This window comes from Suncus etruscus, chromosome 17 (assembly GCF_024139225.1).
Source record: "Suncus etruscus isolate mSunEtr1 chromosome 17, mSunEtr1.pri.cur, whole genome shotgun sequence".
Classification (NCBI taxonomy): domain Eukaryota; kingdom Metazoa; phylum Chordata; class Mammalia; order Eulipotyphla; family Soricidae; genus Suncus; species Suncus etruscus.
The window spans coordinates 1,791,265-1,809,973 of record NC_064864.1 but is presented as its reverse complement, the minus strand read 5'-3'; the positions used below and the strand labels follow the sequence as shown (position 1 = coordinate 1,809,973).

At 44.1% G+C, this 18,709-nt stretch overlaps 1 protein-coding gene across 1 annotated transcript in view; it reads left to right on the top strand.

Moving 5' to 3' along the window:
• The window catches only part of MYPN (myopalladin), a 63,736-nt gene that overhangs the window by 25,744 nt on the left and 19,283 nt on the right, over positions 1-18,709 (top strand). Inside the window, exons 3-7 of the mRNA XM_049764556.1 lie at positions 888-939; positions 3,885-3,999; positions 4,932-5,003; positions 14,341-14,482; positions 16,246-16,269. Of these exons, the coding sequence (XP_049620513.1) occupies positions 888-939; positions 3,885-3,999; positions 4,932-5,003; positions 14,341-14,482; positions 16,246-16,269 (405 nt within the window). The remainder of the gene's footprint in view (positions 1-887; positions 940-3,884; positions 4,000-4,931; positions 5,004-14,340; positions 14,483-16,245; positions 16,270-18,709) is intronic.

Below are 18,709 nucleotides of genomic sequence, written 5' to 3'. Positions count from 1 at the left end.
GAATTTTAGGGGGAAAAAGTCAATGCATGTTCCTAAGTCTTTATTCCTACTAACTGATCCTCTATGTTTTTTTTTTTCCCCTGGGGATCACTCTTAGACACTTTTACCATCTCTAATACACTGTGTATGCCTTGGGTTTAACAGAAATAAATATTGTATTATTATGGTATACATATCCACTTACCAACTAGATTGCAAATCTGATACTGACTCACTCTTCTTTATAGATCTAATATTTGACACAGTGTCAAGATCATATTTGATAAACATTTATCAAATAAAGATACGAGTAGAAATATGAGGTTTTATCTTCAAAATGTTAAAGTACCATAGACGCCTCCAGAATTTAGTTCTATTGTGCCTTCCTGTAATTCACTATCTGGAGGAGTAAATCCAGGATCAAGGTTGTATTAACAGTGCTGAGATTGGGTCGTTGAATTGTTTTTCTTTGGCAACAGAGCTTCAAATGCCTCCACTCCCAGAAGGCGTGGGACTTGTTAATATTAGGACTGGACGGAAGAGCAGCCACCTACAGCTGCAATGTTTGGAATCCAACATCCTTCTTTTTTCAAATTTAATCTGGGTAGTTCCAAGACAAGAGAATCTCTGATTATCAGAGCAAAGCTGTGGTGATGACTGCAGCCATTCTTTCTCATAAAAGAAAATTAGGAGTTGGAGAGAGTTGATTCTAACTAGTATCCCTATTAGCCCTGTGACCTTGAGCGAGCCCTCCAACGAATTTGAATCTCTTTCTTCATCTGGGTGCTTAAAGATGGAATCACTGAAGGTTTTTCCTAGATATAACTTCTGTGGATTTTCACCCAGTGAGGAACCACTGAAAAGAATTAGCATCTTAAAATTTTCTTCCCTTCTTTTTAATTTTCTAGGAGTTTCTTCCTCTGACTCAGAAGGGGACCCTAACAAAGAAGACATGAACCGGTAATTCTGTTTTCTATTTCATAGTATTAGCAGTCCCATATCCTGAAGAAAGTTCCTACTGTGTTGGTTAGACTTAAAGAGAGTGATTTTATAAGTCATGGCCTCAAAAAACAAAATTAAAAACAAAAAAAAAAACCCTATTTCTTTTGCTTGAATCCTAACCAGTAAATTCATGTGCATACTTTTAATATTTTTACTTTTATGAGACTTTGGGATGTTTCAAGGATATACCTGGCAGAGTATGAGATATAATCCTAGTTCTGTTCAGGAGTGCCCCCTGGAGGTGTTCAGAATATATATATGGTGCCAGGGATTATTATATCCAGGGCAACTGCAATGCAAGACAAGTGCATTACCCTCTATTCTATTTCTCGATATTTGACTATGAAATGCAATATGTGAAATGAAAACTCAAATAGAACAGCGTTCTAAAAAATTATCCTGTTTTCCATACTCACAAGAACACAAAGCATGGTGTTGTACATTCGAGTGACCTGAGCAAGTCACAAACTTGTGTCTGTTTGTTTTTGGTTTGGGACCACATGTGGTGATGAGAAGGGTTACTACTGGCACTGGAGGAATTACTCCTAGCGGTGCTCAGGGACAACCTGGGAAGCTGGAGATAAAACCTGGCCCACTACGTGCAAGGCAATTGCCTTATTCAGCATCATCACTCTGGCCCTACGAGTCACAAACTTTTTACTAAGCCATTATACTGAAATACAAAGGGAAATTGATGCTCCCTGCTTACAAAAGCCCCACAGGCTGGTAGAGGAAATATATTGCAAATGCAGTCACAAATATAAGCCAAGAACATTGTCAATAAGAGATAAAATTATACAAGTATATACAAGGTCTATAGAACTGATTTGGGGGAAGGAAGGAAGGAAGAAAGGAAGGAAGGAAGGAAGGAAGGAAGGAAGGAAGGAAGGAAGGAAGGAAGGAAGGAAGGAAGGAAGGAAGGAAGGAAGGAAGGAAGGAAGGAAGGAGGGAGGGAGGAAGGAGGGAAGGAAGGAGGGAAGGAAGGAAGGAAGGAAGGAGGAAGGAAGGAAGGAAGGAGGGAGGGAGGGAGGGAGGGAGGAAGGAAGGAAGGAAGGAAGGAAGGGAGGAAGAGAGGAAGGAAGGGAGGGAGAGAGGGAGAGAGGAAGGAAGGAAGGAGGGAGGGAGGGAGGGAGGAAGGAAGGAAGGAAGGGAGGGAGAGAGGGAGGGAGGGAGGAAGGAAGGAAGGGAGGGAGAGAGGGAGGGAGGGAGGAAGGAAGGAAGGAGGGAGGGAGGGAAGGAAGGGAGGGAAGGAAGGGAGGGAGGGAGGGAGGGAAGGGAGGGAGGGAGGGAAGGAAGGGAGGGAAGGAAGGGAGGGAGGGAGGGAGGGAAGGGAGGGAGGGAGGGAGGGAGGAAGGGAAGGGAGGGAGAGAGGGAGGAAGGGAGGGAGGGAGGGAGGGAGGAAGGAAGGGAGGGAGAGAGAGGGAGGGAGGGAAGGTGGGAAGGAAGGTGGGAAGGAAGGAAGAAAGGAGGGAAGGAAGGAAAAAAGGAGGGAGGGAGGGTGGGAAGGAAGGAAGGAGGGAAGGAAGGGAGGGAAGGAAAGAAGGAAGAAATTATTTTGTCTTTTTTATTTATTTTTTTGGGAGGTTACACCTGGCCCTGCTCAGGGGTTACTCCTGGCTCTATGCTCAGAAGTCACTCCTGGCAGGCTCGGAGGACCATGTGGGATGCTAGAATTCGAACCACCGTCCTTCTGCATGCAAGGCAAACACCTACCTCCATGCTATCTCTTTGGCCCCCTCTTTCTTTCTTTTTTTCTTTTTCTTTCTTTCTTTCTTTCTTTCTTTCTTTCTTTCTTTCTTTCTTTCTTTCTTTCTTTCTTTCTTTCTTTCTTTCTTTCTTTCTTTCTTTCTTTCTTTCTTTCTTTCTTTCTTCTTTCTTTCTTTCTTTCTTTCTTTCTTTCTCTCTCTCTCTCTCTTTCTTTCTTTCTTTCTTTCTTTCTTTCTTTCTTTCTTTCTTTCTTTCTTTCTTTCTTTCTTTCTTTCTTTCTTTCTTTCTTTCTTTCTTTCTTTCTCTCTTTCTTTCCCCTCACCCCTTTTGTGTGTGTGTGTGTGTGTGTGTGTGTGTGTGTGTGTGTTGTTGTTGTTGTTTTTGGATTTTGGGTCACACCCGCAGTGCTCAGGGGTTACTCCTGGCTCGATGCTCAGAATAGGATGCCGGGATTTGAACCACTGTCCTTCTGCATGCAAGGCCAATGACTTAACTCCATGCTATCTCTCCGGGCCCATTTTTTACTTTTTTTTACTTTTATTTTTTGTTTGTTTTTTGTTTTTTGGGTCACACCTGGCAGTGCTCAGGGGTTATTCCTGGCTCCAGGCTCAGAAATTGCTCCTGGCAGGCACAGGGGACCATATGGGGCGCCGGGATTCGAACCGACGACCTCCTGCATGAAAGGCAAATGCCTTACCTCCATGCTATCTCTCCGGCCCCATTTTTTACTTTTTAAATAGTATAAATTTGTACAAATTTAAAGAATTCAGTGGCTCAAGCTGTATCTGATTTCTCAATTCCCAAAATCAAACCTCTACGCAGCTGGCCCTCTTACTTGAGCTGGGGGCACGCAGGAAAATCCAGAGGACTCCCCAAACAAATTTCGCCAAATTCTCTTCCACGCATGCTCTGTCATACGTAGCACTTAGCTTGAATCTCATTTATCTGAAAAATGCCTGACACGCCACCTACACTGAGAGCAACTCGGTGTAGTTGCATGTAGAAGGCATGTTCACCGTTTCCCTCATGGCATTTGCCTGACACGGTACCAAACAACACAGCCCTGAGTAAATGTTCCAGGAGTGACACTTGTCCAGTGAAGTTGCTGTAAGACAGGATGGAGTGACTAGTTTTGCTGGAAGAACGCTGTTCAGGCTAAATTCTTCCTGCTGATCTGTGTTTCCATCATGCCTCAGAGTCCAGAAGCAGAAAACGACGCTGCCCCCTGCCACGGCCCCTGCAGCAGGTGCTCCAGCCTTGCCCCAGGCCCAGTTCACCGAGTGGCAGCCAAGGACGCTCACGGCCCAGCAGGTACCTGAGTCTGAGGGAAACCCCAGTGCCCCCTGGGCATGGGGAGAGAGGTCCAGTGACCAGGGCTCTCTCCTCCTGTGCTACCTGACCTTGCTCCCATGGCTGGGAGAGACACTTTAGGCTTCTGACCCATGGTGCCAGTCTTCCAAGCCTTGGCAATGGGCTCTCTAGCTTCGCAGGCAAGCTTCACAGAAAGAGAAAATTTGTCTTACAGGTTAGTCTCTGATGATTCAACCTTACGTTACCCAGATCCAGGTTGCTGGCTTGAAGGCCTAGGACAAACCTTTAAGCTCAGTTCTTGCGATGCTGCAAAGAATTCTACTCTCCGAGATAGTAGTTATGAATTGCTTTTAGGGAAAAGGAAAGCCTCTTAACCAAATGAATAGGAGTATTACCATCATGCATGATCATTAAAAATTTAAATTTAATGATACATTTCAATATTGGGTTTTAATCTTATTATTTAATTTTAATAAACTTTAATGTAATGTAATAATTAAATACTCAAATTAAATTTAAATATGATAAGTAACAATTTAAAGTACAGAAGTATAGTAAGTTAAAAAAATCAGGCAACATCCTACTACGTTCTAGAGGAACTTTCTGCTAATGGTTTGTAGTAGATAGATCCAGGCTTTTTCATGCATAGAAATATAAAAATGTGTGCATATGCTTAAACTATGAAACCAGACTGTTCTTAATTTATTTGTATTTGTGTTTCAAATTTCTAGATTTATTTATAGGTAAATCTCCCGAGTAGCTTTAAGCCTATTCGTTTTCAGCCTTTTTAGTAAGTTTAACTGCTTACTCATCTAACCCGCTCACTCATGCTGCTTGTTGGCCTTTTAGTTCTAACCCAGTAGTTTCCAGACTGTGGTCTTTTATCTGGTAATCCTAGCCACAACGACTCTATTGTTGGTTCTCTCACCCAGTGTCAGAGCCCGACCAACTATCTGCAAGGCCTGGATGGGACCCCCATCATAGCAGCGCCCGTGTTCACAAAGGTAATCTCTGCTTTTTCAGTCACGTCTCGCAACATGCCACAAATGCACATTTGCAAAGAAAATGGCCAGAGTCAAGAGATACTGGGTTTATCTGACGATTTTGGTCTTCTATATGCACTACTGGGTTTTGATTTGAGTGAGTTACTGTATTATATAGCAAAATTCCAGGATTTGGGTTTGGTTTGGTTTTGGATTTTGGGCCACAGCCGGCCATGTTCAGGGGTTCCGCCTGGCTCTGTGCTCAGAAATCTCTCTTGCCAGCTTGGAGGACCTTAAGAGATGTCTGGGACTGAACCCAGGTCTCTGTGTGCAAGGCAAGCGCCCTACCCACTGTGCCATCACTACAGTCCCCAAAATCCCAGGGCTTTTAATACTTATTTGAGGCCACACCTAGCAGTGCTCAGTGCTTATTCCTGGCTCTGTGCGCAAGAACCACTCCAGCAGGGCTTGGGGGACCATATGGGATGCCAGGAAAGAATTTGGGTTGACTGTGTCCAACCCGCTGTACCATCTCTCCAGCCTCCCAAGTCCTGGGTTTTTAGTAAGTCTGTGGAACAGAAGAAATCTTTCCTTCTTTATTTTTTGGTTTTTGGGTCACACCCGGCAGTGCTCAGAGGTTATTCCTGGCTCTGGGCTCAGAAATCGCCCCTGGTAGGCATGGGGGACCATATGGGATGCCGGGATTCGAACTACTGTCCTACAAAGCCCTACCTCCATGCTATCTCTCCTGCCCTAAATCTTTCCTTCTTGACACAGGGATCTCTATGGCCATTTCATTGATGTGAATTAAGCACTGTAGCTGTTCCTAGCAGCCAGCTATTCATTTTCTGGCCTTTCTATTCATTTCGTGGTTTGTCTGGCCTTCCGAAAGAATCAGACAGCAGATTTGTCTCTTTGGTGCTCAAGGAATCGGAGATAAATACATCTCAGGAGATTTAATGTATAGCTTTACTTTAGGACAAAGAACTTTTTCTTCTTCTAGCTTGTACTACCAACTCGTATGGTGATCTCGAATTCTGAGCTGCATAGTTTTTTAACTTAGAACTGGAAAGTTTGCCAGGCATGTTCATTGGCAAATGGAAGGGACCGGGAAGGACCAGACATGATACAATCTGTCCAAGAAGACGAGCCTCATTCTTTGCAGAATTAGGACTAGAAAATAAATTCTCAGTTCTCTAGTATTTATTTACTTCACAGACATTACGTTCCCAAAAAAACATTAAATTCAAAAGTGGAAAATGGAGTCAAGATGACTTTTTTGGTTTGTTTGTTTACAAGACCCAATGAATGGAGTTTGGAACAAAATTGCAAAAAGTAATTTTTTTTTTCTTTTTAAGGACTGGGGATAGCAGTGCTTGCCTTGCAAATGGACAACTTGAGTTCAATTCCCAGCTTCCCACATGGTTCCCCATAGTGATTCCTGAGCCAGAACCAGGAGTAACGCCATAGTACCTCAACGTGTGACTCCAAAAACAAACAAAAAAAATCATTTATTTTTCAATGAGTACTTACCATAATAGGAGCTGGGGAAGCACTTTTTATTTTGTTATTTATTGTTATTTCTTTGTTATTTTATTGTTTATTTTATTGAAGGGGGTGACACTTCAAGCTTATTTGCAAGGCAAGTGCTCCACAGACGAGCCATCTCCCCGCTCAGGGGGAGCATTTTTGTATGACGCTAAATACTGCCAGGTTTTTAGGGTCCTTTCCCTGACTTTGCTTTTGGAATTGGACTTTTGCTGTTTTCATAGATTTGTGGTAGGAAAGAAAGCAACGTGTTGTAAGTAGGTGGATGGCAGAGAAAGATCCCTCTATCCATCCATCTCCATCCACCACCATTGTTAATTATTTAACGCTACAGGTGTCTATCACGTGCTGAAGAATCATGAGAGGACGCGTGTGCGTGTGTGAGCGAGGGCAATAGAGCTGTTAGAGGCAACTCCGTCTTTTGTTTCTGTCTTCATTTTGGTTTTTGCTCACACCTGGCAGTGTTCAGGGGTGACGCCTGACCCTGCACTCAGGAATCTCTTCTAGCAGCGCTCAGGGAACCCTATGGGATGCCGAGGATCAAAACGGGGTCAGCCACATGCAAGGCCAGAGCTTGACCTGCTGTGCTAGCTCTCCAGCCTGTCTTTTATTTTGCTCCCAAGTCCCTACTTTTATTTATTTATTTTTAAATATTTATTTAATTATTTTGATTCTTAGGCCACACCCAGCAGTGCTCAGAGATGACTCCTGGCTCTGCACTTAGAAATTACTCCTAGCAAGCCTGGGGGACCATATGGGATGCTGGGGATCGAACATGGGTCAGTCATGTGCAAGGCAAACGCTCTACCCACTGTGCTAGCATATTACTCTGGCCCCTAAGTCTCTAGTTTTAAAACAGAGCTTAGCTGCCCCCCAGAAGTCAGTCTACTTGTGTTTGCCAAGCCTGTTTGTCACAGCCTAGTGTGCTAACTCTTCAAACTAAACCTCAGGCCGATTTTTCCCCAATTTCCACAAAAATCTCCTTCTCTCTTCCTCATCACCCGTGAGGCAGCTTTCTGTCTCTCTGGCGCTCGGAGCACAGCATAGATGTGACCTAGTGCATCTCTCTAGTACAGCGTTTAGCACAACAGTTTATATAGATCCAAAGTGACCTTTTTCTGGGGGGATGGGGGGCACACCCAGCAGCGCTCGGGGATTCCTCCTGGCTCTGCACTCAGAAATCGCTCCTGGCAGGCTCGAGGGACCATATGGGTTGCCAGGGATGGAACCCAGGTCGGTCTGGGTCAGCTGCATGCAAGACAAATGCCTGGCCGATGTACTATCGCTCCAGCCCTTTAAAGTGACTTTCCTGTTACCAAAAGCCCCTTGGTTTGCTTTAGATTGGCGACCCTCAGGGTCCGACTCCCTGTGCAATGCAGAAGGGTGAGTTTGCCGCTGAGGTGCTCAGGGTCCGAGCAGTGCTGTTGGAGGTCAGCCCAGGCGTCCCGTGGACAGGGCACACCAGCAGGCCACCGAGCCCCCCTCCTGGTCCACGACACTTAGTTTTCATCTTTCGTTTCCGTGGGCTCTTTAGAGTGACAGGTTTGCCTGCTTCAGTGCTCTGATGACCTCGGAATTATATGCTCTGATTGGCATACCATACCTAAATGCATAATATGTAATGCATAAATATAATAAGATTATAAATGCATAAATATAATAAATATAATGCATAATATACCATGCATAAATATAATGATAAATATAACAATAAGTATAAAAGCATAATATATAATGCACAAATATGATACTAAATGTTAATGCATAATATGCAAAGCATAAATGCCTCTGAAAAATGAAAAGAAGGAAATGAGTCCATCATTAATTATGGTGTGTTAGATAAAATCTTCCCAAGGCACTTCGGGCCCCTGGTTGGGAGAGGGTGCCAAGACCCAGGGTCCGAGGGGGCCTTCTCCGCCCTCTGGACAAGCTTCCAGCCCATACATGGCCCGGCAGCGGCCGTGGCTCCTTGCACAAGGACTTATCAGGCTGCCTGTGCTGGCGTCAGCGGTGCCAGTGGCGTCAGTGTGGCCAGGACTGAGGTCACAGGGCTGCTATGTCGTGAGCGACCTTCTGAGTCAGAGAGGAGGCTGGCAGGCACATGTGTGGCCATGGTGACTGCTCCTCGGCACTGTCCCCGTGTTGGTCCTGCTCTGACACTTTCTGCAGGGACGTCTGTCCTGCCAGCCCTGTGACTCTTTCTGTGCTGCCCCGAGAAGGGTTCTCAACCAGTGATAGCAAAGAGGCCCCCTTTAAAAAAAAAAGGCAATAAATATGGGGGTTGGAGAGATAGCACAGTGTTAGGGCATTTGCCTTGCACGTGGCCAACCTAGGATGGACCTGGGTTCCATCCTGGGAATCTCATATGGTCCCCTGAGCCTGCCAGGAGCGATTTCTGAGCACAGAGCCAGGAGGAAACTCTGAGCGCAAATAGCAACAAAAACAACCACCAAAAGCGACAATTATACAGTAGAATTTTAAGTTAACTCCTTGTGCTTCCTTTGATAGGGAAAGGTTGGCATTATCTTCTTTTAACTTTTTAAGAATAATTTTGACACTGGCAGTTATCATGACAATTATAGTGAGAGAGAGAGAAGCTGAATGCCTGTCCCAAATATAGGGGGTGGGAGAGGAGAGAGCTGGGGGCATTGGTGGTGGGAAGGCTGCACTGGTGAAGGGGGGTGTTTTTTTTATGACTGAAACCCAACTACAAAAATGTTTGTGATCGTGGTGCTTAAATAAAGATATTATTGGAGTCGGAGCAATAGCATGGGGGTAGGGTGTTTGCCTTGCATGCAGCTGACCCAGGACAGATTATGGTTCGAATCTCAGCATCCCAAATGGTCCCCTGAGCCTGCCAGGAGTGATTTCTGAGCCCAGAGCCAGGAGTAACCCCTGAGTGCCACAGGTTGTGACCCAAAAACAGAAAAGAAAAAAATATTACTTAAAAATTATTATTATTATTATTATTATTATTATTATTTTGGTTTTTGGGCCACACCCGGTGTTGCTCAAGGGTTACTCCTGGCTGTCTGCTCAGAAATAGCTCCTGGCAGGCACGGGGGACCATATGGGACACCGGGATTCGAACCAGCCACCTTTGGTCCTGGATCGGCTGCTTGCAAGGCAAACGCCGCTGTGCTATCTCTCTGGGCCCCAAAAATTAAAATAATAATTTTGAGGGGGTTTGGGCCATACCTGGTGGTGCTCAGGGGGACCATCTGGGATGCTAGGAATTGAACCCAGGTTGGCCACATGCAAAGCAAGTGCCCTACCCACTGTACTATCTCTCTGGCCCTATCTTATTTTTTTTTTAAAAGAACATGAGGAAGGAAAGTGGCCCAGCAAAACAGTGGTAGCTGGGATCGATTCCATTTGCCCTATTAGATGTGATGCCCGTCTTCAAAACTTCTTTTTGGAGATTCAGGATTCTCTGAGCCCCAAACATCCCCACCTTGTTTATGGGGGGAAGCCGAACTCCCACTCAGGGAGTGTGACAGGCGTGAGGGGATCAAATTAGAATCTGCTCCTGGTGCTCCCACTCCAGCAGCAGCTGCCCTGAGGGCGGGCGGGCGCTCAAGGCCAGGCACCCCAGCTCGGCTCCAGCTGCTTCAGCAGAAATCCGAAGAACGCGAGGGGGGGGCAGGGGAAGTGGGAGCTCGAAGAAGGGCACCCGGTTATGTAAGCAGGGCAGGAAACCCCAAAATAAATGGCCCAATGGCCGGATCCAGAGTTTTGAAGAGTACACAGCCCATTTGGGGGGAATGGGGCCCTTTCATATCAAACACCTTTTTATCAATGAAAAAATTTCTCTAATACATGACTGACATTCCATTCTGGAGTTGCCCACATGCCAACCTATGTCTTGCATAGTTTCTCTCTCTCTCTCTCTCTCTCTCTCTCTCTCTCTCTCTCTCTCTCTCTCTCTCTCTCTCTCTCTCTCTCTCTCTCTCTCTCTCTCCTCTCTCTCTCTCTTCCTCTCCCAGTGTACCCTCTCTCCTCATATTTTTCTAAATAAAACTATTTTCTTAAAAAAAGGAAACTCAAACAAATAAAGACAAAACCCCACCATCCTGTATGGTTACCCCAAGCTCTCCAGGAGTAATTTCTGTTTTTTGTTTGTTTGTTTGTTTTGTTTTTGTTTTGGGGCCACACCCATTGATGCTCAGGGGTTACTCCTAGCTCTGTGCTCAGAAATTGCTCCTGGCTTGGGGGACCATATGGGATGCCAGGGGATCGAACCCAGGTCCATCCTGGGTTGGCTACATGCAAAGCAAACGCCCTACTTCTGTGCTATCTCTCTGGCCCCAGGCCCACAATTTCTAACGGAGTCTAATTTAATCTCAGTTGGGGAACAATCCATTTGTCCTGTTCGTCTCCAGCGAGGCTGAGATAATTATGATGAAGTTTGGACGCGCCACAAGTGACGTTAGTAACAGCCTAGCACCTCGGGCTGTGCCCAACCAGCCCTTCTCTGCCCAAGAGCTGTCACCGGCTTGGGCCTGAGGGTGCCACAGTAAGAGTCAGTGCCTTTTCATGAAGCTGCTGTAGAAGGCACAGTTTGGGGCATTGATCATTTTCTCTAAGTGGCTTAGAAAAAGCTCTTCTTTACCCTCCCCTTTCCCCCGAGTCACCCTGGAACGAGCTCCCAGCTGTCACAGGCATCTGGGCTCTGCGTCACTTGGCTGGATTCTCAGATAGAACTTGGGGTTTGCCCTTTAAGCCCAGAGTTGGTTGAAAACAACAACCAACCTGTCTTAGTCTTAGCTGAGTTCTCCAAGTGACTCTTTTACAAACAGGTCTGGTATAATTGCTACTGATTAAAAATTGACCTATAGGGACCAGAGTGATAGCACAATGGTAAGGCATTTGCCTTGCATGTAGCCTATCCAGGACAAACCCGGGTTTGATCCCTGACATCCCATACAGTCCCCCGAGCCTGCCAGTAGTGATTTCTGAGCACAGAGCCAGGAGGAACCCTTGAACGCCACTGGGTATTGTCCCCCCTCCAAAAAAAATTGACCTATAGAGTTTTCTGGAACTGCAAACCATGTCAGAATCTATGGAATGGTCTCATTCTGCTGATATCTGCCCTTACTAAACATGCCATATGTCATAGCTTTCATTCCTCTGCCATCACGGCCATTTGGGGTTGCATGAGCGGGGTGGGAGTTGCTGGTTGCTTCTTCTGATTTTATCTCATTTGTTTGCCTAAATAAGAAATGAACTCCTGGGGCCGGAGAGATAGCACAGCAGTAGGGTGTTTGCCTTGCATGTTCAGACCCGGGAAGGACCCGGTTTGATTCCCAGCACCTCATATGGACCCCCAGCCTTCCAGGGTTGGTTTCTGAGTGCAGAACCAGGAGTAACCCTTGAGCACCACTGAGTGTGACCCAAAATCAATTAATTAATCCATCAATAAATCAAGTTTAAAAAAAAAAGAAAGAAATGAACTTCTGGGAGCTACAGCAGGAAGGGTGTTTGTCTTGCATGGGACTGATCTGAGTTTGATCCCCTGGACCCCATAGAGGAGTCTGAGACCCATCAGGAGTGACTTCTGAGTGAAGAGCTAGGAGTAAGCCCTGAGTACCATCAGCTGTGGATTCCAAACCCCACAAAAAAAAATGAACCCTCCACCAAAAGTGAAACTCTGTGATGCATGGATTCCAGGGAGATTTCTGACTCCCACAAAACTTCCGCTATGCGAGTAATTTGGCCCGAAGTCCAAGAAGACAGAAGCTTGACGAAAGCAGCCAAGACTTGTCCATGTTTCCTACTTTGCCAGGATTTGGCATTTTGGGCCACCCGGTGGTGTTTAGGGTCCACTCCTGGCAGGCTTGAGGGACCCTATAGGCACCAGGGATTCAAACCAGGGTCGACCAAGCATGCAAGGAAGGCAAGTACCTTGCCTGCTGTGCTGTTGCTTTGGCCCCTGAGGGTCTGACATTGCAACTGCTCATATTCCATTCTGTCACTAGAAGGGTCTATGGAAAATAATTCAATTTTTCTACTTAAAAGTTCCAAGTTGCCCTATAGAGTCACCCCATGTAGTACCCCATATAGTAGTAGCCCCATTCCTGAATTAATTGGGCAAACAAATCTGGGGGTGCAGAAAGGGAACACTTAGAATATACCACAATGCCCCCTGGCTGTCACAATATTAACATCCCACGGAGGCAAAGTCTGGTGTTTTCATGCCCTCTCATTTTTTTAGACAGTTATCCTGGGTATCATAAAGCATCGCAAAAATATTGCAAGTAGGGGCCGGTGAGGTGGTGCTAGAGGTAAGGTGTCTGCCTTGCAAGCGCTAGCCAAGAAAGGACCATGGTTCGATCCCCCAGCATCCTATATGGTTCCCCCAAGCCAGGGGCGATTTCTGAGGCTTAGCCAGGAGTAACCCCTGAGCCTCAAACAGGTGTGTCCTGAAAAACCAAAAAAAATATATATATATATTGCAAGTTGTTCAGGAGAGAGTTGGGAGCAATCATAAAATATTTCTAATAGTGGAAGAAAAAAATACTTGCTTTTCTCTTCTGAGATTTTTTGGGTTTTTTGTTTGTTTGTTTGTTTTTGTTTTTGGCCACACCTATTGGTGCTCAGGGGTTACTCCTGGCTCTGTGCTCAAAATTGGCTTCTGGTAGGCTCAGGGAACCATATGGGATGCCACAAACCCAGGTCCATCCCGGATTGTCTACATGTAAGGCAAATACCCTTCCGCTATGCTATCACTCCAGTCTTCTCACTTCTGAGTTTTTTTCAGTGTTTCCTAAAACCAAGGTCCAAATTGTAATAATAGAAAATCCTTCTAGAATCAGTAAAAAAAATTAATATCTTTTCCAGGTTTTACAGTCTTTGGATCACAATGAAAAACAAAATATCCCCATATACATGACAAAGAAGCATTTTCATTCTATTATCTATTTCTTGGGGTGGCCTGAGGGGTGACACCAGCTGTGCTCGGGGAGTTTCCATGGCTCTGTACTCAGGCTTGGTCCCTGGCAGTGCTCGAGAGACCACATGCAAAGAAGCATTTCACGATCACACGAATGTGTGACTTTCAGCCCAAAAATCAGGGTGAGAGACTGAAGAGTGTTAAGGGAAAAATAAACTCCAGCAGCCAGAGCCATAACACGGGGGTAGAGAGCTTGCCTTGCGCACAGTTGAGCTTGGCTTTGATCCCCAATATCCCATAGAGCTCCCCAAGAATAATTTCTGGTGCAAATCCAGGAGTAACCCTGAGCACCACCCACGGTGTGACCCAAAAACCAAAATAAATTTTTTTAATTTAAAAAAAAACAGCAGGTTCCACTTTCCCATAATCCATGATTTATTGTAATAATATTATTTGGGACACCCCCAATATAATAATATTATTTTTATTATTAGTATTAGTTTATTATTAAAACATCATGAAGTTCTCTTTTAAAAAATATCCAGTTGGATATTTAAGAAAGAGGTACTTTGCCCAAATTTGTATTTCTGCAAAATTTGAAAATGTTTGGCCTGATACTTAAGGAAATTGTCTAGCACTGCGACACAGAGGAAAAAGAAGAAGACAGCGAGGAACAGAATTCACACAGGCATTTCTCTCCTCAAAAATAGATCAGTGTCTATCTCCGATCAAAACTGAATTGAAAATGGAAAATGGAGAATTGAAACTGCTGGAGAGAGAGGTTTGGGGGAAATTCAAATATGAAGGCCATGTTTATTTTCCCCCCAAAAAATTAACCCTGCAACAAAATTCCAGTTCTCACTCTCATATTTTTCAACCCAGAACTTTTTTGTTTTAATCATCTTCTTCTCATTATAGATGTTGCAAAATCTATCGGCGTCTGAGGGACAGCTGGTCGTCTTTGAATGCCGAGTGAAAGGTGCCCCGTCCCCTAAAGTTGAGTGGTACAGAGAGGGGACCTTGATAGAAGATTCTCCCGATTTTAGGATTTTACAGAAAAGTAAGTTGATGCTTCCGATGAATTCTTCCTATGATTTATTTGTGATCAGATGCCATTTACCTTTCACATCAGAAAAAATAGCTGTAGAATTGTAATTATATTCACCCTGTAAATATTTTTGTGTATATTCCTTAAGAATTTTTCGACGTGGTTTTTTGGTTTTGGTGTTTTTTTTGTTTTTGTTTTTGTTTTTGTTTGTTTTGGTTTTGGGGTCCCACCCAGCAGCACTCAGTGGCTACTCCTGGCTCTGCGCTCAGAAATCACCCCCACAGGCTGGGGGGACCATATGGGATGCTGGGATTTGAACCATCGTCCTTCTGCATGCAAGGCAAACGCCCTATCTTCATGCTATCTCTCCGGCCCCTTTCCATGTGTTTTTAATCAAATAAACCCTAGTAAATTGATTTTTCACACAGCATTTCATAAATAATATGTATAGAACTTTTAGAAATAAATCAGTGGCTTAATTTCATATTTGCCTTCTCTTGTCAGAAATTTTTATTGTGGTTTTTTTTTTTGGGTGGGGGTCACACCCAGCAGTGCTCAGGGGTTACTCCTGGCTCCAGGCTCTGAAATTGCTCCTGGCAGGCATGGGGGACCATATGGGATGCCGGGACTCAAACCAATGACTTTCTTCATGAAAGGCAAATGCCTTACCTCCATGCTATCTCTCCAGCCCCTATTGTCAGAAATTTTGATTGTTCATAAAGTTTTACTTTTTGAATGTTTGTGGTATGGGGACAACACCCGGCGATGCCCACACCCAGAGGTTCAGGGGACCAGGTAGGAATGCCAGGGGCTGAACCAGGATTGGCCACATGCAGGGCAAACGCCCCACCCACTGTACTAACACTCTACCCTCAACCCCCATACATTCCTACTATTATAAAATGTTCCCAGTGCTTGCTAACTGGGCAAATTTTTTTTTTTTGGTGGTGGTATTTTTTGGTCACACCCGGTAGTGCTCAGGGATCACTCCTGGCTCCATGCTCAGAAATTGCTCCTGGCAGGCACGGGGGACCATATGGGATGCCGGGATTCGAACTGATGACCTTCTGCATGAAAGGCAAATACCTTATATCCATGCTATCTCTCCGGCCTCAACTGGGCAAATCTTTGCATTTTTATAATAAGTTTGGGAGGGCCAGAGCATCTTTTTTCGAATGTATTGCCAGTTTGGCAGGAGCGATAGCACAGCAGCGGTAGGGCATTTGCTTTGCACGTGGACAACACAGCACGGATCCCAGTTCGATTCCCGGCATCCCACATGGACCTCCAAACCTGCCAGGAGTGATTTCTGAGTGCAGAGCCAGGAAGTAACCCCTGAGAGCCGCCAAGTTTGGCTCAAAAACCAAAAAGAATAAAATAAAATAAAATAAAATAAAATAAAATAAAATAAAATAAATAAAATAAAATAAAGTAAGTTTCCTTGTCTAAGGTGCATGTGGCCTGAGTGAAACCCTGGTGTGTCTCAAAGTCACTTACAATCTGTAACCTTGCCAACCTTGTCGAGCAACCACTGAAGTCATTGGTGTTTCTGCCATTTTACCTAATGGCTGACAAGGCAATATGCATGAATGTTTGATAAGTCTATGTGATCTTATATTATATTGTACCATATTATTATATGTGTATGACCTTAACAAATCATCACCGGATCATTGGATACCCAAGAGGCTATGAAATTCTACAAGAAGTTGTTGATGAAAATACAGGGTTTTCGGGAAAATAGAGGCTCAGAATTCTTTCTCTTTTTCTTTCAGAACCTCGATCCATGGCAGAGCCAGGTAAAAATCATTTCAGCTCTATGCATGTATATCGTCGTTGATTTCCAATTATTTGTAATTATAATTAAACTTTATGATATGAAAGTTTCATATTTATAATATAAATAGATTTATAAACATAAGTTTATATGAATTTATTTATATAAATGTTTATCATTTGTGGTTATAAACCCTGTTTATAATGAATGTATATTTATGATTTATATTTATAAAATAAAATTACTGGTGTTAAAAGGTAAAAAATATTAAGTTTTAAGAAAAATATTGCTTAAATAAAGATCTTATATTAAAAACAAAGAGAAAGGAAATGATCCAAACCAGGGTCAGAAAGACAGTACAGGGGTGAAAGTGTTTCCCTTCTATGCAGCCAGATCCCCCATTCAACCCCTTCTACCCTATACTCCCCCAAAAAACCTCCAGGAGTGATGCCAGAGCACAATCAGAATCAGCCTCTTAGCACTGCTGCATTGATACTATGATGATCGATTTACGTTCAGAACCTAAATAGCTCAAAGCGTAGACAGAGGATATTAAAATTTGCAGATTCAAAAAAATCATGATACTACTATTACGGTATTTGGTGGAGAGGATACTAAGAAATCACAGAAAATTTTTATTGGTAGGTGAATCTCTCACATACTGAAATTCATCGATCCGAAACCACTAACATAAGACATAAGCATGTGAAAAATATTCTTTTTATCACCATCCTGCAAAACCACGTCATATTTCTGTCACTGGATAAGAATGTAATTTGGAAAGTTATCAGGCTTTGACTAGGCAGCCCCTGTAAGAATTTCAACAGAACCTGGCATTGGAGATGGGGGGCGGGGTAAGCCGTAACTGCCCAAACCCAGTTTTGCCTTTCCCACCTCAAGAATCAAACTTTCAGCCAGAGAGCATTCCTCTCATCTGGGATAATACAATTAAGTTCCCTTTGGAGACAGAAGACTTGATCAGATCAGACAGGCTTAATATATTATGAGTTGGTCTACCAGATAATTTTCTGAGTATAAGTTGCTGAAAGAAGAGAATGTGGATGTTTGGGAAGGGAGACAGAAAAGCAGAAGTCAAAAACTCAGGAAAAAGGAAAAATCTGCTTTGCGTGCTGCCATCCCTGGTTCGATCCTCAGTACACCATCTGGTTTCCCCCCCCCCCTTATGGACAGACAGCCAGGAATGAACCCTGAGAACAGAGCCAGGAGTAACCCTGGGCATCGCCACCTGTGGCCCTCCACACAATAAAAGAATTCAACCTTTATTTGAAATCGTTCCTCTTGGAAATTCCTATAGAAATGGTGAGGTATTTGAATTTATAAAACGGTTTATCGGTCCTTGTTTTTCACACACGCCTCCTTATGTTTGGACACTAAATTGGTTTTTGTTTTGTTTTGTTTTGGCATTTTTTCCCTAAGCATTATGGTTCACAAAACTGTTATGAATAGTGTTTCCTAAATAAAAAATTCCAGCACCACGTTCTCCAGCAGAGTGTCCACCTCCTTCCACCATCTTACCAATGTTCCCTACACACACACACACACACACACACACACACACCCCTCCCATTCTCCCCTGTGGTGAGCTTCCCAGGGGAAGCCAGTTTTAAATTTCCTTTGTGCATCTGTTATTCCCGTCATGATTTTTTATAGCCCACATCTTGTCTGTCCCTCTCCTTCTGGCTAACTTTATTTCACGTGATTCTCTCGAAATCCATCCACACACATAGTGTCCAGTTGTATTATTTCACCTTTAAAAATATGTATTTATTTATTTAGAATTTTTGGCCACACCTGGTGGCACTCAGGGTTACTCCTGGCAGGGTCAGGAGCCCATATGGGATGCCAAGGAACAAACACAGAATGGCTGCGTATAAGTCAAGTGCCCTACCCACTCTTCCTTTTCTCCTCTTTCTCTCCCCCTTGTCCTTCCCTCTCCTCTCCTTCCTCCTCTCTGCTCTCTCTTCCCTCTCTCCTCTCTCTCTTCTCTCATTCTCCCCTCTTTCTCCTCTCTCTCTCCCTCTCTCCCTCTCTCTGTCTGTCTGTCTCTGTCTGTCTCTCTCTCCTTGATGAGACAGACTGCTACTTGGCCACATATTTCCCTCTCAGCTTTGTTTAGATTATCTCCTGGTACAGCCTTTGCTCCAGACCCTCTTTCCCTGGGTAGAATACAGTGTTTGGGGCCATTACATGTATGTACCATAGTTTCTTCGTCCATTCATATATCTTTGGACATTAGAGCTATTTCCACATTTTGGCTATAGTGAATAGTTCTGCAATGACGGTGCAATGAGGTGCAAATGTCTTTTCTGAGTAGAGTTTAAGGTCCCTTGGGAGAGATGTCAAAAAGTGGTATTGCTGGAAATTCATATGGAAATTCAGTTCCTAGTTTGTTGAGACGTGTCCATATGTTTTTTTTAACATTTAAGTGACAGACATTTATT